At 33.6% G+C, this 20660-nt stretch overlaps 4 protein-coding genes and 1 non-coding gene across 5 annotated transcripts; 3 read left to right on the forward strand and 2 right to left on the reverse strand.

Annotated features, from left to right (window-relative positions):
• Positions 1-2676: 2676 nt before the first annotated feature.
• LOC130951888 (RHOMBOID-like protein 3) lies at positions 2677-4799 on the forward strand. Its single transcript, XM_057880637.1, has 5 exons — positions 2677-3054; positions 3644-3807; positions 3888-4051; positions 4142-4392; positions 4475-4799. Exons 1-5 carry the CDS (start codon positions 2747-2749, stop codon positions 4587-4589), a joined length of 1002 nt encoding a protein of 333 aa, XP_057736620.1. The 5' UTR covers positions 2677-2746; the 3' UTR covers positions 4590-4799.
• Positions 4800-5135: 336 nt separating this feature from the next.
• Positions 5136-5209, reverse strand: TRNAV-AAC (transfer RNA valine (anticodon AAC)). Its single transcript has one exon. It is a non-coding gene; the product is annotated as a tRNA-Val (tRNA).
• Positions 5210-5460: 251 nt separating this feature from the next.
• Positions 5461-5817, forward strand: LOC130950134 (putative non-specific lipid-transfer protein 14). Its single transcript, XM_057878679.1, has one exon. It carries the CDS (start codon positions 5461-5463, stop codon positions 5815-5817), a length of 357 nt encoding a protein of 118 aa, XP_057734662.1.
• A 1532-nt stretch (positions 5818-7349) lies between these two features.
• Positions 7350-10182, reverse strand: LOC130948010 (protein IQ-DOMAIN 23-like). The gene is made up of 4 exons (XM_057876723.1): positions 9700-10182; positions 8306-8512; positions 8160-8207; positions 7350-8073 (listed from the first exon to the last, which is right to left on the reverse strand). Exons 1-4 carry the CDS (start codon positions 10060-10062, stop codon positions 7576-7578), a joined length of 1116 nt encoding a protein of 371 aa, XP_057732706.1. The 5' UTR covers positions 10063-10182; the 3' UTR covers positions 7350-7575.
• Positions 10183-14787: 4605 nt separating this feature from the next.
• Positions 14788-18005, forward strand: LOC130947840 (F-box protein PP2-A13-like). Its single transcript, XM_057876560.1, has 3 exons — positions 14788-15357; positions 15457-15575; positions 17404-18005. The coding sequence occupies exons 1-3, from the start codon at positions 14818-14820 to the stop codon at positions 17822-17824; spliced, it is 1080 nt and encodes a 359-aa protein (XP_057732543.1). The 5' UTR covers positions 14788-14817; the 3' UTR covers positions 17825-18005.
• Positions 18006-20660: the final 2655 nt, after the last annotated feature.

Consider the following 20660-nt stretch of genomic DNA (forward strand, 5'->3'; position numbering starts at 1 on the left):
CTTGCTAGGAGTTGCTTGTCCGGTTGGGATATCTTTTTCTATTTGCTCCACTTTATTGTGTCGAGCTCGTTTCTTTAAAAAAAAAGTATATAATTAGATATTAACCAACAGTAACATTATAAAAATATAAATCTTTTAAAATTATGTCGCTTTTGTGTTAACATTATAAATGATGACATAAAATATTTATATAATTATATTATTTCTACAAAAAAAATTTATAAAAAACAAAAGTTCCATTAACTAAAAAAATCAAGATTTTCATAATTAAAAAAATAAATAATAAATTTTTTAATTATTATTTTTATGTAAAAAATATAATTTTTTATTAATAATTAATTTTAATAATTATTATCTAAAATTTAAAAAAATTTAATGCGTATATTTTTATTTTTGATTAAGTGTTAATTTTAACTTTTTACGTTTGATTATTAAGATGTCTGTGTGTACTACTTTATTATATGTGGATTGTGGAGAGTTGATGTCAACCTCGCTCTATGATAACATCGTATCAACTGTTATGTACAAATAATACTATAATAGTTCATTTACATATAGACATCCATAAGTTATCAATTCATTTTATTATTTATTTTTATTCATTAGGGGGAGCTATCAATTAATTGTTGAGTAAGAATAATGATTCATAAAATTTCCATTTGTTGCACTCAACAAAGGTGGTACTCCTTAGCTTGACTTAGGTCACTTAAATAACATGGTTTTGACGACTATACAAACAATTAATAACTATATATACCAAAAATAAGAAAGCTGTGTCTTTTGAATCTCTCTTATCCTAACATATATTGTAGAGTTGTCATGTTGCTTCTCTCTATCTCTTTCTCTGGAGTGAAGTCAACACAGGTCTACTTTGACGTTTACCAATATATATTCCCATAGTAGAAGTAGGTTAGGAATCACGTCAAGATTCACTAATCCTTAGACCCGAAGTGAAATCTAGAAACGTGTGGAGGGAAAGAATTTTGTAAGGCATAGCTTTGTCATCTTTTGCCTTAAAAATAAATTACAAATAATGTAATTTTGGGGCGAGTGATATATATACATATTGTTGATACAAGCAAAATTTAATCATTTAGATTAGAACTCATATCTTTGATAATTTAAAACACACGAAAATTTTAACGAGTAGAAATGATTCCTAAAATGCTTAATTAGTTTATTAAATAATTACAAAATAAAGAAAAGGAGGAGGGGCAAAATGAGAGTGAGGATTAAGCAATAGGGGCATGCCAACTGAAAGTGAGAACCAACCAAGAGAGTGCGCGATGATAAGACTAGTTCATTTGGCGTATACGCATAGGTTTTAATATATATCCAATAACCATAACCATATATTTAATTTATATGATACAGCTTGCTAGAAAAATGGTCATATGTGTTAGTGTGCATTATCCAGCTGTCGTTGCATCATATCCACCCACCGAATACATACCTTGCTGTTGCTCTCTATTTCAGAATATTACTCCTTCATAGTTTGTATTTAATTAACCTTGATTATATATAATCCATGACATGATCTCTTTCACAATTGCACCTAATAATGAGTTCCGGTTATTCATAAAGAAAAGTCTTGAAAGAATTCAAGTAATTATTAACGTTTTAAAGCTTCTAAATATATGAAGCCCTCTGCCTCTAGTTTGTAATTGGGGTTAACGCGCATACAAAATGTGTGATGTGTGGACGGGTGGAAAGCAGAGTATATTAAGATATTATGAATTATGATTATTGTTTATACAAATGGAATATTCTACCTTTTTGAAAGCAAAATAATATATACCAATAATCAAACTATCAAAGTCATAGTGGTTGGCAAAGTCCTAGCCTCCTAGGAGAATGTAAATATAGCTCCTCTATTAGTCCATTTATTTTTCGTTTAGTTAATTTTTAACTATTTGCGTTTACAACTAGTAATTAATTTCATGAATAATAATAATAATAATAATAATAAAGAAAAATCCTGAATCACATTTCTGATTTCTGTAAGTTCGTTCTCGGACAATGAATTGTTGATATGACATCTACATGCATGTTTCTTAATGAATGTGATGATATATGTTACGTTCTTTTACTTTGTTGGCGAACACATAGCATGCAATTAAAACGGTTACCTAGTTATTAATTTGAAATTGATTTATCTACCTCACTTCAATTGAACAAGCTAAGCTCATATATGTATGCCCTATTCAATTTGGTATGAATTTGATTTTACACTTTTAAGTGCAATACAGTCGTCATATATAATTCGAAGCAAATAATGTAACTTGGTTTAATTTCTTGCAAGAAAGAATAGCAAACAAAATCGTGTGAATGAGTTAATTCGTTGGTGTGTAATTTCAATTATTGACGAAACGTTACACAAAAGGAAAACGTGGAGGAGCATTATAAAGGAAAAATATCCGTTTTCTAATTGTGTCTCCCGAATTTGGGTTAAGATTTTTATTGATAGATAATAGCGAAGAAGCAATTATTTAATAAAAAGGGCGCAAGTGAAAACCGACATACCTATATAGTAAGATCTTATCCTACTAGAAGCAATCAGAATTCGCCACGTGGTGAACCGTTTAGCGTGTGGGAGCATAGTAGTGTTGTTTCTTATTGTTACCGCAGCAGTGAAGTGAATCCAAGTTGTTTAGTTAATTAGTTGTGTAGCACCTTCTTGTGTCTCATGTCTTCCATATAAAAGGGGGTTCACATATTCTTCATTTTTGGTGTTGGATTCGAGAATATGAGTAGTATGGGAGGGAGAGATCTTGAGAGTGGTGGAACCAAGAACACTTCTAGAGCTCCACCACAAGCAGCAGCAGTTTCTTCTTCTTCTTCTTCATATGCTTATGATCCAGAGACTCATTGGACATCATGGCTTGTGCCCATGTTTGTGGTTGCAAATATTGCTGTTTTCATTGTTGCCATGTACATCAACGATTGCCCCAAGAACAACATAGGACTCCAGGGTAATTGTGTCGCCAGGTTCCTTGGCAGGTTCTCTTTTCAGCCTCTTAGGGAGAATCCACTGCTTGGCCCTTCTTCTTCAACGTAACACCTCTCAATTCCCTTCATTCTTTTTTTGCTTTTTATTCAATCACTTCCTCCAATTAGTATCAATTTATATATTTCAAGTCGACTACTTTCTGTTTTTATTCAAATTTCTAATTTCTGAGACTTGGGGGATTTGAATCGATTCTCAAATTTCAGAGTTCAGATATTGGATGACTATTAATTCCTATTGTCTCGTAGTTGTTTTTCTGATGTCACTGCTGGATTGCCCAATTTCATATTTCTGAGATGCAATTTTTTTTTTAATCATAATTGAAATTGGAAGCCAAGTGGTGTTCATAGAAATAAATAATAAATGAAGCAAAGTAAAGAAAGGCAAGTTGTCGCATAAGGGAAGGAAGCCAAATAAGTAAAATAATTATGTCACAGACATAACATGATAAAAATGTGGACTAATATTTTTTTAACTGCAATTTGCATATGCATAATAATTGTATAATCAGGTAACGGTATCTTTCTTATTTAAATGCCAAACAAAGAAAGGTTTTAAGATGCCAATAATCATGACCATTATACGTAGGGATGGTGTTGATCTGATTGAATTTACTTCTTTTTCTGTGGTTTGAAGGTTGAGAAAGATGGGAGGTCTTGAGTGGGATAATGTTGTGAATAAGCATCAGGCATGGAGACTTGTCACTTGCATTTGGTTACATGCTGGAATTATTCATTTGCTAGCAAACATGTTGAGTCTGGTCTTCATTGGTATTCGGCTTGAGCAGCAATTTGGATTTGGTATGTGATTTAGTGAGAATGAGAAACATTTAAACTTGCTATTTTTGCTGCAATCTGATCCATGGAAACCTTTCTGGCAGTGAGAATAGGAATCATATATCTAGTGTCTGGATTTGGGGGGAGTGTGCTGTCTACTCTGTTCATTAGAAACAACATTTCTGTTGGTGCATCTGGTGCTCTCTTTGGACTACTTGGAGCAATGCTTTCGGAACTTTTCACAAACTGGACCATCTATTCAAATAAAGTGAGAGTCTTCATCATGCTAATTTGAGATTTGAGATTTGAGATTCCATTAATTATTGACTCTGACTCCCATATTGTTGCAAATTTGAAGGCAATGGCTCTGATCACACTTTTGGTCATCATTGTCATCAACCTTGCCCTTGGCATTTTGCCCCACGTTGATAATTTCGCTCACATTGGAGGATTCCTTACCGGATTCCTTCTCGGTTTCATTTTGCTGCCCCGTCCTCAGTTTGGTTGGTTAGAGCAGCGTCATCTTCCGGCGGGTGTTCGCCTCAAGTCCAAGTACAAGGCTTACCAGTATGTGCTATGGATACTCTCCCTCCTTCTCTTGATTGCCGGGTAAGTAATTAAGTTCCTTCCTTCATTTTAATTTGTTCTCTTTTTATGATAAAACTAAAATGAATCATTTGCTTGATTTCAGGTTATCAGTTGCATTGGTGATGCTATTTCGGGGTGAAAATGGATATGATCACTGCCATTGGTGCCACTACCTTACATGCGTTCCAACTTCTAAATGGAAATGCAATGACACTTGAACACACTAGTTAATGCTACCAATTTTCTTTTCTCATATGTATAGTCATAGTCCATAGCTCTTAGATACTGCCTTCTCTTCTCTTAATTATTTGTTTTTCGACGTCTAAAATTTGTTGTATTTGTGTGGGTATGTGTCTGCCTTCTTTTTTTTTTTTTTCAATACATATATGTAGTATACATAAAGAGAAATTTATTTTTATTAGAATCCATTTTTCATCTCATCTCAGAACAGCTTTCCTGTGGTCCATTTCTATCCTGACGTGTAAAACAAGTAAACCTTAATTTAATGAATTCAAAATCAATCACTAAATAACATGGCTGAAAATACTAATGTCCTATTTCCATAAGAAAGGTAAGTCATGAACATCCAAAAGAAGATGTTTTAAGAACTAAGCAAATTAGGTAGATAACGCAATTGGGTGAATGTGCCAAGAATGGGACACCTCACCATAATAACTGCTCATTTCTTAAATTCTAAACTTGAAGGTTTCGTGCTACTGTCTGTTTCAAAACCCAAAAGACACAGAAAAATAATAATCAAACATTGGCGTCGCCCGGACTCGAACCGGAGACCTTCAGTGTGTTAGACTGACGTGATAACCAACTACACCACGACACCATGATGCTGTTATCATAGTTTAATTATTTTATTGACAAACATGAAGGTTAAAAGTTATGTTGAAAATTTGAAATAGTTGCATCATGCATACCTCAAAGTTCACTTAAAATTCATGTTAAGACCACGAGCAACACATTGCACACCAACCAAGCATTCCCCCCATGTATATACATGCCTATATAATTTTATGATGTATTGGAAGTATTCCACTGAAGAAGCAGATTGTGATTGAACCTTATAACAATAAACAAATGGAAAGCTACAAAGCAATGATAATACTTTTGGCAGTGATGTTAATGTCATATGTCCCATTTGCACCTGCAGTCATAGATTGCCCAATAGTGAACCAGCTATTCTCAGCATGCTCCATATTCATCACATATGGCTCGCCAGACCCCATGCCAGGAACACCATGTTGTGATGCAATGTCTGGATTGAACATCATTGCTAATGCTAACTCTGGTGACAATAGGCAATCTGTTTGTAGGTGCTTAATGGGCCTCATTGAAACCTACAACCCAAATGCCACGGCTATTGGTACCTTACCGGGCCTCTGCGGTGTCTCTTTGGGCTTCACCATTGATCCTAACACAAACTGCGGTTTCTAGTTAACTCTTGTGGTTGTGGATGCATGCATGTGATGTAGGTGTGAAACTCACAATCTTTTAGCAATATTTTCATGCATAGTCATAATGCACAATGCAATTCTTTCATGATGAATTATGATAATAGTCTTTTCTTTCACTATGCAGGCTCATTTAACACATTTAGGAATAATTGTTGAAGGATATATAACAGATCAAATAAAATAGAAAATGTTCAGACTTGGAGGAGTTTTTAAAGTTTCAGTCATGCAGAATGTAACAATAATAAAGTGTTGGTTTTGGTTTCAGATACTAGATTTTAATTATTGTACATTATATTAGTGTAATGTAATGCAATTAAAGTTTAATTTCATGGAAAATGAAAGACCTGATTGGTTCTAATCTCTACTAACCACTTGAGTGATACTTATCCTACAAAATAGGACAAAGGCTATGGTTCACTGTTTTGTAATTAATTATGTTTGGTGGTTGTTGGATGTGTAGAGCAATGATCTCAACCATCTCCAAATGCATCCATTGTGCCTAGTACCTCACTTAATTAAACTAAGCTATGCAGCAGTGAAAGCTTTCAATGTTTGGTACCCACACCCATGCATATGTCACACCATTTTTTATGGGTAAGGATGTGTCAACTTTAATAATAAAATTGTATGCATTATTATTTATCACCAACTGTACTATTCTATGATACTGCTCTTTCTCACGGTACTACATATGTCTAGGTGAAGGCAATTCAACTCATTCATTATTATTACCAACATACATACCAACAAGTAACACCAGATGTTTCTAAAGAGAATGATTATGCCAAGACGAAAATCCAAATCCAATTCCGTATCAATCTTTTTCGGTTGTTGAACTATTAGTTTATTAGCAGTTCAATTCCATATTGATTCAAACAAATTTAAGCTGTTTTTTTCTTTCTTTTTCCTTTAACTTGTACATCAATGATTAAAGTTAATGATTTTGGCATAATGTGAACCAAGGCACCACACTCTTGCAAAAGAAGTAAAAAGAAAAGTGCATTCTAAGTTGTCATTTAATGAAAAAATCATACACTATAAAAGAGAGGTGGGGTTAGATGAAACATATATAAGAGGGGTACCCCTATCATGAACATAAGATTTGACATGAGCAATTTGGGAGGATCCAAGGCCAGAGTTCCCTCACCTTGTCCCGAGGGAAAAAAAAAAAAAAACCTTGAACACAAAAACCCAGTTTTTTTGGGTTTGGGGGGGTTGAGTACTTATGGTGTCATATGTCACTTCATTTGTGAATTATTTCGTCCTTTTTGTTTTCACACGTCCGTTTCTGAATAATATGGACCACCGAAAGGGCCTAACTAGAATGAAAGCTACTACCATGCTATCTACCTTCCGTGAATTCACAGTGGATAAATAAATATACAAAGGAAAATATCAAAAGAAGCAAGAAAAACATGACACAATTGATTTTAATGGATTTAAATCCTCTAGGTAATGTTATGAACTAACTATTGTAGAAGTTGGAGACAATGTTTGATAACTTTACCCAAAGATAGAAAAGTGAGGATTCAGCCCTCGATATAGGCAAGAATTTATACATGGAATTTGAGAGTAGCTAGCAATGTACCTTTTTGCTAAGAGGAATAGTTCTAGACAAGACAGCTTAGTCCGTTACTATATATAGCTTGATGAGAAGTTACAAAAGCATTGATAATGAATATTATTATTTAGTGTGCATAAGGATATATTCAAAGACATGCATGCAAGCAATGTCACCTTAAATTGGTAACCCCAATTCTATTGAAACGCTACTTGACACTTTACTCCTCAAATGTGAATGATAGTGAAGAAGAGTATTATTGGAACAAGCGTATCCGTATCTATCATAATCAAGTCTCTGTCTTGGTGCACTCTGCGATCTAACCTTAGCTCTAGAAGAGTGCGTGTTGGACATGTAGTTGGGGTGCCCTGCATAGCCATGGAAGGAGCACTCGCTCCTTGTGGGCGTAAAGGGTCCACCCTGCCTCCTAGATGATGACGAAGACAATAATGTTTGCGGGCTGTTATCGGCGGTTCTTGAACATACTTCTTCTTTTCCTTTCATTGACCTTAGTGGCGGTTTCCATGTGTCTACTTCAAGAATCTTGTCACTCATCTTCTCCTCATCCTCATCTCTGTTTTCTCTTTCTTTCATCCATCGCTCTAACCAACTCGAACCAAACCGTGCCCCCCTCTCCCACTCGCTGTTCCTAAAGTTCGCATTGGAACTACATCTCTGCCACCAGTTCAACAAGAAAATTTATGCGTTAATAACTACTAACATTTAGATGATTAATATGAGGAAGAATTAGAATTTCATACCTTCAAAATAGAAGATCCATCAAATTTAGTACTATATTCTTCAGGGACCTTGAATGAAGCCAGATTATATTATTATAAACAAGAATTAGAAAGCATTGATGGCATGGATAATTAAATAGAAAGGTATGTTTGCTTAATTAGCTTACAGGGTAATAATGGGAAAGTGAAGGCTTGAAAGAGTGCATAGTGGTATTAGTATGTGAGAACACGCGAGTGGCACGTGCCTGGGCCTGGAGTCGCACCAATGTTTGCATGCGCCTTAGCATATCTGCGGTTTGCTTTCTCACGATGTGGCCCCTAACCAATGCTTGCAACTTCACCAATGCTTTTAGCGCTCTCAATGCCCTCCTTGCCTTCAATATAATATCATTACATTCCTTCTTATTAGTTGAAAGGTAGTGAAAGGTGAAAAGGATGCAACCCCTCCCCTGCTGTCTCTCTTTCTTTTCCTAATTCTTACATGCTAGTACTATGTATATGTTAGTGACCTTAACCACACTTATTCATTACTTCATTTACGTGAAACTTTTTAACATAAATTAAAGTAAGGTGAAAAGCACCTTTTAATTTTTTCCACAAAAGAATACGGTAATACTGTAATAGTTTCTTCTTCCCCTTATTAATTTGGCCGTCCAATGCAAAGAAAAATGAGTTTGACCAGAAAGCATACCATACAGAGTACAGACCCATTCAAAAAGCCAATTAATTAATAAGTGGTTAACAACTTGTTCATCACTCTCCTTAATGGCAAGGCAATCCTACCAACAAGCACTTACTTAGTAGCTTCGTTGGCGCAGGGCCACTGCTACCACAACCCCCCTTTTTCCTGAGCTTTGAGCTTGCTTTTTGGTGTAGAAATGGCTATTCTTCTTTGCCTTCCACCAAAGGTAACTATCATTTCATAAGTCACCAAAAAATGTGGGCCTTTTTTATATGCTAAATACTAGCATACCCACCCCTCACTTTCCACAATAAAGTTGATTCATGTTACCCACTATCAAATTTTACTTTTTTTAGTTTTACCCTCAAGCCATTCCCATTTCCCAAGATAGCGTTTTGCTGATGAAATATGAATAGTATTACTGCATCAATGTGGAATGAGCAATGAACAATGTAAAGCCAAAGTAGAACATAAGGAGAGAGACAAGACAAGTGACCCATAACAATATTGATACGAAAAAAAGAAGAAAATTTCCTAAAAGGACCAATTTACTGCACAAAATAAAAAGAATCTCTAATATGAAGGAAAATGTATGTTGTCAGCAGAAAACAGTAGTACTGAAAATGCAAAGGCCAGACAAAATACACGCTTTCCAGAATCGAAATTGGTTTAATAATACAATATTATTGGAAGGGAATATGTCCAGGGAACAGGTTGTTTTCACTTTCATGCGCAAATTAAAATATTTTATTATTAAGGAAAGAAAATAGTGCTAGTGAGTAGTGACTATCATCGTTGGAAATTAAGCATTACTTACTAAGTTGCGAAACACTGAACAGAATGATTTATTGTTCTAGTAGTACTACAATTTTCACATACCAAGTAACCACGAAACGCCGATTGTATCTTAACGGCGGCGGAGGAAACGTTCGGCCTGCTGGTAGTGGTGGGAGTAGTTGGGGGAGCTCCGGCACTGGTGAGGCGAACAACCTCGGCGGCGGCGTGGGCGGCTGCGAGAGCGGCCTCTGCAACGGCTGCAGTGGCGGCTGCAACGGCGATGGCATGCTTGTTGGCGTCTAAGGATGAGGAGGACGGGTCATAGTGGTGGTTGAGGGCGGAGGAAGGGGGTTGTGGTTGCGGAGGGTGTTTGGCGAAGCTCCATCTTCTCTTGGGCGGTTTGGAGGCAGGGGTTTGTGTGGTGAGTTTCTTTTTGGCGCCAAAAAGTCGGCGGAAGAAGCCCATGATACGGTGTCAAGTCATGATGGAGAAAAGATTATGTGGTTTATTTGATTTTGGGTTCAAATGAAGTAATCCAACAAGAAGAAGAAGAAGAAATGAGTGAGAGAAATTAAGAGAGATAAAGACACTTATAGAATGAACACCTCAACTCAACTCAACTCAACATTAAATATTAAAAAATGTTATCGATACACTAAAATTAACTGTCAATGAATTTATATCTAAATATAAATATAGTTTAATTTATTTTTAATATATATATTTATATTTAAATATGTATTTTATACTAATAATTAATTTTAATGATTAATTTTAATATACACGTAATAATCAATACATATATATATTAGGTCTCCGTGTATTTACTATTTTGCTCATTTGGATTTCGATTTAGGTAAATACTATATGAAGATTTTATAATTGTTTTCGTATGAAAATATTTCTTTTTAACTTTTTGATGATGAATTATATGGTTAAATTTTGATATTTATAAAAGTATTGTTTTTATTTAAAATATGACTAAATAAATAAGTCACATTTTTAAACCAAACATCTTTATAAAAATATATTTTTGTCATCTTTATTTAAGTAGTTGTCTTCCATTTATATTTCATCTTTAACTTTCTTCTTCTTATTCTCTCATCACCTCCCATGTCCTAAGTTTATTAACTATTTTATCTTTTTTTTTTTAAATATATGTTAGTTAAATTCTAAAACTTATCTCAATATTTGTTTTGTTTAAACAGACTTCAATGATATCTGGTTAAAATTCATTTCCAAAAGGTGAAATCGAAAACGTGTAAATATGGCAATGAAAAATAAATTAAGAAAAAAATAATAATTTAATAATTCGTTTTTTGTTTTTTTATAAGTGAAACAATGTTAGCTAAAAATAAAAAATGTTTTGCAGTTATAAATTCTTTAGTAATTACTTATAACAATAAGTTAACAATAGGTAGCAGAATTTTGATAAATTTCTTCGCAGTCTTTCCTGCATGATTGTGAAAGAAGACAAAAGGGATGAGAGGTGGAATGTGTACATGTTCTAATGTTGTTAATCCTCTCTCCGCTTTCACAATACCTGATGAGTATCTTATCTCTTAGCTTTATTCAAATTATTAATCAAGTTCATTTCTATACTTCAAAAACTCTTTTTTTTTTTTTGACAAAAAGAAGAATTAATTTGTGTACCTTAAACAAAAGAGCCAAGACTCAAGAGACAACATATGATTATGCGGAAATATAGTAATCCACTCATTTTTCTGTGGAAATACGACAAAGTTTTCATTAATTCTTAACAATACTAATGATTAGCGAATAACGATGCTGGCATTTATGGGAAATTGGGAATTGCCTGAAACAGTTTTATTGTGACATACTGACATACAAATATCATATCTTACTTGGGTAACAAAAATGGCCAGGCACCGCAGAAGAACAGTAGTGTACAAAACACGTATGTAAAAGTTAAAAATGCACTATACTAGAAGGTAATAAGGAAAGGGTGTTGGAATCAATACAAGAACACAAGTAAATTAAACTTAGTACAAGGTATAGAATAGCTGCTTCTTCTCCAACGTAACAGAACAAGTTTTTAGTACAAGTTAATAATCCCAGCATGCAGCATATGCAATTTTTTCTCCTATGGTGTACAAATTAAATGACCCATATCATATACCAGCCAAAAATATAATAACGACCCAGTAAACAGTTACCAAAGGCATGTAAGTAACAGTATGATTTAACATTATCCCATGATTTTAGTAGCAGAGAGAAGCCTAGGGCTATATCTACTAGACACAACATACATAAATGGAAGCAGCCACATTTGGACATGGTCCTGTCGTGCTCATGCCATGTGTTGATGTTCAAAGCTAAGGTGAGAGGATCCAGATTGATAGGAATTATATCTAGGCATGTATACCTTAGGCAACTAAAATTTCCAGCATAGGTCCGCCATAAATGGATCTGCGTACAAGGTATCATGTGAGTGTATATATTTGGTCAGACAGAGATCTAGCGCTTTTTTTTTTGTCATAGGTTTGGAGTCTTTAATCAGTTACGGAATCAGGACCAAAGCCCAAATAAATATTACATGAGAAGCCCATAACAAGAACTAAAATGAGAAAAGGAACAAATTTTGGAAGCCCTCTAATTAAAAGGGTTTTGCTATGGAAAACAGTTAGGGCTCTTGGGGCTTAATCCAAACTATGTTTTGCTAGCCCTAAGACGTTGTGCTTTTTGTGTCACTGCTAAGCAACGCATTCAAAAACAAGTGTTGTGCTTAATATGATAATATCATCTTCAAATTACATGAAGACTCCTCCACACTTGTACTAGGAAGCACACACGAAGTTCTTATTTTATACGGAGGCATTCTCTCATCTTTCACAGAATTTACATGTTTTACTCCACACTAACTATTTTGTGGCGATAAATGAATGTAGAGAAAAAAAACTTACTCTTGGTTCATGATATATATAAGAATGTAGTCAACTCCAGCTATCTAGGCGATTAATTTATTAAGATAGCACGTGAAGAACGAGGGGAGGTTGGATCCTCAGAGGTCAATTCTGCTAGCTGGAGGGACACTCTCATGGGCCCTTCCCCTTTCACCCTCTTTAAGTCTTTACCCACACAATAATTACTGTCTCCCAACCCATTTCTGAAAATTCTTCCAACGATCAAACTTATTTTTTAGCTTAGGATGATTGGGGACTGTGGTGGCACTAAGCTACTGCCACTCTTCTTATTGATATTGCGATGGATGGTTGTGGTTGTGCCACAACATCAACGGTTTAATAAGTCAACTAGTCAAGTACACTATGACAACAAGCCATGTTACCACTATTTCTATACATGCATATATTTATTAGATTTCACAATTTGAATGCACTACTTTGATTGTAATTTAATGAATTCATTTGTGTCAATTATTCTATGAATTCTTTGAGATATATATATACATACACACCACACACACATCAAGTTCAGTTGTCTGTCCGGAAAATTCTGCTAGAAACATATTGTTAGAATAAATTCACAAATCAATATAACATAGACTTCAATTAGCTATAGTCAAATTTGTTTAGTTAATATCAATTAAATTTTTTTAAATAAATGTTTTATTTTATATTTTAAATTCTAAAAAATTTAAACCCTAAACTCTACATCATAAATCACAATTTTAAATTTTAAATTCTCTACAACTAATTAAAAGTTAGTTCTTATACTTATTTTTTCCGTTAATTTTCTTATTTGATTTTGATCATCATTAATAATTTTGTTAATCAATTATATATAGCAACACAAAATACATTTATACAAAGAATTTTATATCAATCATGCATGCGGTGCAGATAATTAATTAAATACTGTGTGATGTTGATAAGAAAAACAAAAGATTAGTAAGGGAAAAAGAGAGTAACCATGTGATTCTCGATTTGGCAGCTACTATCAAGAATAATTAATTTCTTTAGATTTCACCTCTAACCTAATTTAATTTTGTCATGTTGGTTAATATAGCTTATGCCTTACATGAATGAGAAGAAACCAAATATTTTATTTGCAAGTTCCAATTAACAATCGTGTTTAAGAAACGGGTAATTAACATACATACACCAAAGTAGGATTCAATATGAATATTTCATTAATAAAGAAGCAGCAGCTAAGGCTGTATGTATGTCTCGATTTCAATGGATTCATTTCCTTTTTATGGTCTTCACATGATGATATATAATTAATTAATTATTAAGGCGTTGAAGAGATCACTTTACATAACATTCAGTGGGTCGATGCTCGATATTTTTGTCACGCATTTTTCCCGTGATAAATTAAAGTTCTAATATCATACATTGAAATCTTGTATTAGGATGTGTGTGGTACGCGAATCAAGGAAGTTGTAAGACAAAAGTCTGTACTAGCTCCCCTTTTTCTGCCTCATAAGAGAATTAAGAGCATAAAGAATAAAGAATAAGTATAAGAAAGAATGGAATATTTATACAATGTGTATAATGAAAGTTTAGAGATGTCCGATTTAATATTAAAGATATAATCATTAGTGTTACTTTTTTCCATCAACTTAAATTTTTGCGATGAGTGATTTTATGATATTGTATCAAAATTCTAGATCCAAAAGATTAAAAATTCAATCTTTGATAAACCCTAAAATTAGCTTAATCTTTTAAAATGAGTGATTTCATGACATGAGATATTTATTATCCATAATATCCAAATGATTATTTTAAATAAATATTCTATTGGTTCCTAACAAGACTCACATATAAATTAGGATACGTTATATAGATAAATTAAGAAAAAAATTATATAAACATTTTAAATTGAATTTCATTACATGTGTGTCTAATTTGATTTAGAGAATCAAATGAGATATGTATATAACAAAATTCAATAAGTCAAACGAAAGATATATATATATATATATATATATATATATATATATATATATAACAAAATTCAATTTAGAATATTTATAAAATATTTTTTTATTGAATTTATGTATGTAAATTATCCTATAAGTATGTTTGTTTGCTAAATATATATAGGAGCGTGAATGCACGCGTGATGTGAATACGTGATGATACAATGAAGAGCTAGTTAGCTACGCCCAACACACATTATTATTCCATGCACACTCATGTACTATACGTCCCCTTCAATTATAAATTCTTTTTCTTCCCTTTTTTTCCTTTGAAGGTTAATTAATGAACATAGGCATATATATAAGAATTTCACTTTATGCCTTTTCCAACACACACTGCTCTCTCTACCTTTCCATTTTCAAATGGTGCCTCTACCACTACTTCTTCTTTCTCCTTAATCCAACACACCAAGGAAGAAAATGGAAAAGCAAGTTCTGTCTCTTTTCATATTCTCCCACCTACTTTATCTCCTCCTCCTTTACCTTTGAACTCAAAAAACCCTTTTAATTTCATCATAAAATATCTATTTATGGGGGCTGGTATTTCTTTGTCAACTTCAAACAAGTATGATGATGATGATGGTGATGGAAGGCCAGGTCTTGGGGACATACCAGAGAGCTGCATATCAAGGTTGCTGATGAATCTGGATCCACCAGAAATATGCCAACTGGCTAGAGTGAACCGCGCTTTTCACAGAGCTTCCTCAGCTGATTTTGTGTGGGAATCAAAGTTGCCACAAACCTACAAGTTCCTTGCCAAAAAAGTCTTTGCTCAACACAATATTATTGCTTCTATGACTAAGAAAGACATTTATACAAAACTATGTTTACCCAATCGCTTCGATGCTGGCACCAAGGTCACTCACTTAGTCATATTGCATTCATTTTAGCTTTCCCTTTTCAACTTTCAACTTCTCTTTTTGCACTTAATTACTAAACCCTTCTTTTTATTTTAGGAAGTTTGGTTGGATAAATGCAGCGGACAAATTTGTTTGTTCATGTCATCCAAGTCCTTCAACATAACAGGAATAGACGATAGAAGATATTGGAATTATATTCCAACTGAAGAATCCAGGTAACTTATTATTATGTCGTTTTTAATGAATAATAATGTAATATTAGATCTCTACAATTCTTCTTTGTGTGTGGTCTTGTTTTCTGGTTGAACTTGCATTGAAGGTATATAAAGGTTCGGAAATTAAATATTTTTGGTCAAAACCTGAGTCCTGAGTCCCAAGTCTTGATCCATTCCAATTATGCCTTCTTTGCTTGTCTTAGATTTACTTGTATATTTTTTGGTTGGATTTTTGTTCTATAAATTTTTCAAAATATAATCTATCTTTCACCATGTTGCGTGCCTCGGTCTTAGATCTACATTGTGCATGAACACATATATTATATTACTCATAAAGTCTTCCAAATTAAACAACTAGTTTAAGAAACTATTTGTCTTTATCTTATAGGAAGAAAAATGAAAGAATTTTGTATTATAACGATAAGTTCATTTCTGTCATGCTTCACAAGTATTATGTCCCATCCATCAGGCAATCTCACTCTAATATAATAATAATAGTTATCAAGTACTAATTAATGACTTTGTCTCGATTTTAGGAGATATTTTTCAGATGATATGTGGTCAATTTTGTATTGTGTTAAAATAAAATATCCCAAGTGCGAAAATGTCCAATAATCAATATATTTATATTATTTTCAAACGTTGAAAATAGCTAGTGATCTCCGAATTTAGAAGAAACCTAATACTTGTAGAAATGAACAATGTTGTATCGTATGGTAATCGTTCTGCCTAAATATATATATATATATATATATATATATACGTTGAAAAACATTCATTATTGGATTTTAGATTCCCAATGGAACATGAAATTTTCCATAGATTACGCTAAAAGCTTTTCACCTAATCATGTAGGAATTTTCTAACGAGCTGTCAACGATCTTGAAAGCTTATGGGCAATGCCATTGGTTTTGACATATTAATTATGGCAACTAATAAATACTTTTAGTTTTATCAATCATTAATATTTTATCTGTAATTAAAGAAAAAGAAAGAAGAGTGCAAGCAATGCAATCTGCAAAAAAAAAAAAAAAAATAGTATATAAACTAAATAGATGAAAAGGACTACTTGTGTTGAAGGGAAAGCAATGATAGGTAATCGCATAGATTTTGCTCATTCTGTATGGAATATGGATAAAGCAAAGAAGAATGCAAGATCATATTCTAATTGCAACAAAAGCGTCTTTGGCCATTAATCCCATTATTTATTCATTTGTTTATTATTAATTACTACCACTATATATTATGTGCCTTCGGTCATAACTTGGGAAGCATGCATGCCTTATCATTTGTTTATAATATGCTTAAGAAGGATTACTATTGGTATCGCTTTTATTAGAATCTATGCAATTTGTTTAATTTCTAGAAAGGTTAGAACTTTTCTGAATAATAATACCCTTCCAATATTAAAGAATAATCCTTTCTGTGTGCTTAGCTTGTTCCCGGTCCCATCGAAAAGGCATCATAAATCCATCATAATAATAATATGCTATTTGTATACTAAAATCAGCTACTAATGTATTTGTGTATAAATATATGTATGATTTAATTTATTTTTAATGTGTATTTATATTCCAACATGTATTTTATGCTAATGACTGATTTTGGTGGCTAATTTTAGTGTACACGTAGCATGATCCATAATAATAATAATAATAATAATAATAATAATAAAAAAATGTTCTCAATCCAATAAACCAAATTGCACTTTTCTTCTGTTGGAAACGGATTCCAACTCTAAGCTGATGGCTTTTCCTAATCAACGTGGTTTATTGTTGCATTTGAATTAGCATTTGGATTTGGATTGATATAAACATGGCAACCGCAGGTTCAAGAGCGTTGCCTATCTTCAACAAATGTGGTGGGTTGAGGTGGTGGGGGAGCTAGAGTTTGAATTCCCTGTGGGCAGTTACACCCTATTTTTCAGACTCCAATTGGGCATGGCCTCTAAAAGAAAGGGCCGCCGTGTGTGCAACGTGGACCAAGTCCATGGCTGGGACATCAAGCCCGTCCGATTTCAACTCTCCACATCACACGGCCATCTTTCTCACTCAGAGTCTTATTTGACTAGCCCAGGGGAGTGGATCCACTACCGTGTTGGAGATTTTATTGTTGATAGGCCCAATGAGCCCACTAAACTGAAGTTCTCTTTGGCCCAAATTGATTGCACTCACACCAAAGGTGGCCTCTGCATAGATGGTGCCATCATCTGCCCAACCCAGTTTAGCCACAAAATTATACTCTTCTAGCTCATTATTATTACGCACAGTTACAGAGCTTATAAACAAGGGTCTTCTTTTTTAATTAGACACTGGCATTTGTAACAAGATCTCATTTCCTCTTGATGTTTGTGTTGTACATATTAATTTGCTGTTTGATACCACAGGTATATTATTAAGCAAAAAAAAAAAAAAATAAATAAATTGGGTTTCTCACCTATAATTTGTTTTATTTAACTTTATTTAATGATATTAGTAGTTCATTCTCTCATCTATATTACACGCCTATAATTGTCTATCATAATGATAATAAATTTGTTTCTTGTAAAATAAATAAAGAATAGGTAATAAAGTATAAATAGAAAATACTACTATAAAGATAACATATTAATATTATATTAGTAGTATGTGAAGAGAGAAAGTAAAAAATGCTCTATATTGCAGGACATATAAGAAAGAGAAAGAAAGTATTTGTTTTTAATATTGCTGTGTATATTCCTTTTGCCTCGTTCATACTTTTATAGGCAAATAAATTCTACTTTTCAAACTTCATTAATTGTTCTTTGTCATGAGAATTGCTCTTTTTAGCATAGAAAAACTGAGCTGCTCATAAATGGGCATCCATCCTTATCCATCCTTGTTGTAACATTTTCCCTTGGATGCTCATTTAGGAATATGTCTCATTAAAATCTTACTATAGAAAAATTCAGTGGGAAAAAACCTTAGTGAAGGAAAAAGAGTACAATATTCTTTGTGACGGGGACTGCCTCATTAAAAACCTTGTCAAGAAAAACCCAATGGGAAAAAAACTGACCAAGGAAGAAAGAGTACAGTCTTCCCCTCTTGTCGACATCATTTAATGTCTTGAAATCGGCGCATCCCAATCTCATGTACCAATCTTTCAAAAGAGGATTTTGGGAGTGACTTTGTAAATAAATCTGCCATATTATCACTTGAGCGGATCTGTTGAACATCAATTGTTCCTTGATTTTGAAGATCGTGAGTGAAGAAGAATTTGGGAAAAATATGCTTTGTTCTATTACCTTTGATGTATCCGCCTTTAAGTTGAGCAATGCATGCTGTATTATCTTCAAACAGGACAGTTGGAGCTATCTTATGATCAATCAGTCCACATGATGACAGAATATATTGGATCAAAACTCCTGAGCCAAAAACACTCGCGACTTGCTTCATGAATCGCTAGTATTTCGGCATGATTAGAGGATGTTGCAGCAATCGTCTGTTTCGTGGACCTCCATGATATAGCTGTTCGACCATATGTAAAAAGGTATCCTATTTGAGATCTCCCTTTATGTGAATCAGACAAGTATCCAGCATCTGCATAGCCAACTAATTGTGACTTGGATCCATATGGATAAAACAATCTCATATCAACCGTTTCATGAAGATATCGAAATATTTGTTTGATTCCACTCCAATGTCTTCTGGTTGGAGAGGAACTATATCTTTCTAGTAAATTCACAGCAAATGATATATTGGGTCGTGTATTATTAACAAGATACATTAGCACTCCAATGGTACTAAGATATGGTACTTCAGGACCAATGATATCTTTATTTTCTTCTTTAGGACGGAATTGATCCTTTTTCACATCCAAAGATCTTACGATCATTGGGGTACTTAATGGATATGACTTATCCATATAAAATCTCTTCAAGATCTTCTCTGTGTATGTTGTTTGATGAATAAAGATCCCATTTTTTATATGCTTGATTTGCAGGCCGAGACAAAATTTAGTCATTCCAAGATTTTTCATCTCAAACTCTTCTTTCAGAGTTTTTATAATTGTTGGAATCTCTTCAGGAGTCCTAATGATATTTAAATCATCAACGTACACAGCAATTATAATGAATCCATATGCATATTTCTTTATGAAAACACATAGACAGATATCATCATTCTTGAATCCATTTTTGGCCAGATACTCAGTAAGGCGATTATACCACATTCGTCCAGCTTGCTTTAGACCGTATAAAGATCTTTGCAATTTGACTTAGTATAACCCTTGCAAATATTCATTGGATGGTTTAGATATCTTTAGTCCTTCAGGGACTTTCATAAAGATATCACGATCTAATGAGTCATACAAGTAGGCTGTTACCACATCCATTAAATGCATATATAGTTTATAATATGCAGATAAACTGACCAAATAGCGCAATGTTATCGCATTCACTACAGGGGAATACATACGTTTCTTCATAATCTATACCGGACCTTTGTGAAAAACCTTGTGCCATAAGTCGGGCTTTGTAGTGCACAACTTCATTTTTCTCATTTCATTTTCTCACAAATACACACCTGTATCTAACAGGTTTTACATCTTCTGGTGTACGGACTACAGGTCCAAAGACTTCACGTTTTGCAAGTGAGTCTAATTCAGCCTTCATGGCTTCTTCCTATTTTGGCCAATCGTTTCTTTGTCAGCATTCTTCGACTGATCTTGGCTCAAGATCCTTACTTTCATGCATGATATTTAATGCCACATTATATGCAAATATTTCATTGACAATTGTCTTATTCTGGTCCCATTTCTCTCCTGTAAAGACATACTTTATCGAGATCTCGTCATTTTCACAATTTTCAAGTACCTGAACGTCTTATGGCGTTAAAATTATATCGAAATTTTGGACAACTGCAGATGTCTTTACTATGTCTTTTTCAACAGGAATAGTAATTACCTCTTTTCGTTTTCGAAGATTTTTGTCTTTAGAACCGACAGGCCTACCACGCTTCTGGCGTGAATTTGCTTCAGTGGCTACTTGTCCTACTGGGACATCAATTCGAATTGGGGCATTTTTCACTGGTATATTAGATTTGGTTATCCTCTTTGTATCGGAAAATG

The sequence above is a fragment of the Arachis stenosperma genome, chromosome 9, assembly GCF_014773155.1.
Source record: "Arachis stenosperma cultivar V10309 chromosome 9, arast.V10309.gnm1.PFL2, whole genome shotgun sequence".
In the NCBI taxonomy this organism is placed as follows: domain Eukaryota; kingdom Viridiplantae; phylum Streptophyta; class Magnoliopsida; order Fabales; family Fabaceae; genus Arachis; species Arachis stenosperma.

Bases quoted from the DNA above. Each gene is read 5' to 3' on its own strand.
- LOC130951888 (XM_057880637.1), top strand. From the start codon at position 2,747: ATGAGTAGTATGGGAGGGAGAGATCTTGAGAGTGGTGGAACCAAGAAC. The intron at 3,055-3,643 runs GTAACACCTCTC...TGTGGTTTGAAG, and splicing joins CTTGGCCCTTCTTCTTCAAC to GTTGAGAAAGATGGGAGGTC. The intron at 4,052-4,141 runs GTGAGAGTCTTC...GCAAATTTGAAG, and splicing joins GGACCATCTATTCAAATAAA to GCAATGGCTCTGATCACACT.
- LOC130950134 (XM_057878679.1), top strand. From the start codon at position 5,461: ATGGAAAGCTACAAAGCAATGATAATACTTTTGGCAGTGATGTTAATG.
- LOC130948010 (XM_057876723.1), bottom strand. From the start codon at position 10,062: ATGGGCTTCTTCCGCCGACTTTTTGGCGCCAAAAAGAAACTCACCACA. The intron at 8,513-9,699 runs GTATGTGAAAAT...ATTATATTGAAG, and splicing joins CGGCGTTTCGTGGTTACTTG to GCAAGGAGGGCATTGAGAGC. The intron at 8,074-8,159 runs GTATGAAATTCT...AACTGGTGGCAG, and splicing joins ATGGATCTTCTATTTTGAAG to AGATGTAGTTCCAATGCGAA.
- LOC130947840 (XM_057876560.1), top strand. From the start codon at position 14,818: ATGCCTTTTCCAACACACACTGCTCTCTCTACCTTTCCATTTTCAAAT. The intron at 15,358-15,456 runs GTCACTCACTTA...TTTTTATTTTAG, and splicing joins GCTTCGATGCTGGCACCAAG to GAAGTTTGGTTGGATAAATG. The intron at 15,576-17,403 runs GTAACTTATTAT...TGGCAACCGCAG, and splicing joins ATTCCAACTGAAGAATCCAG to GTTCAAGAGCGTTGCCTATC.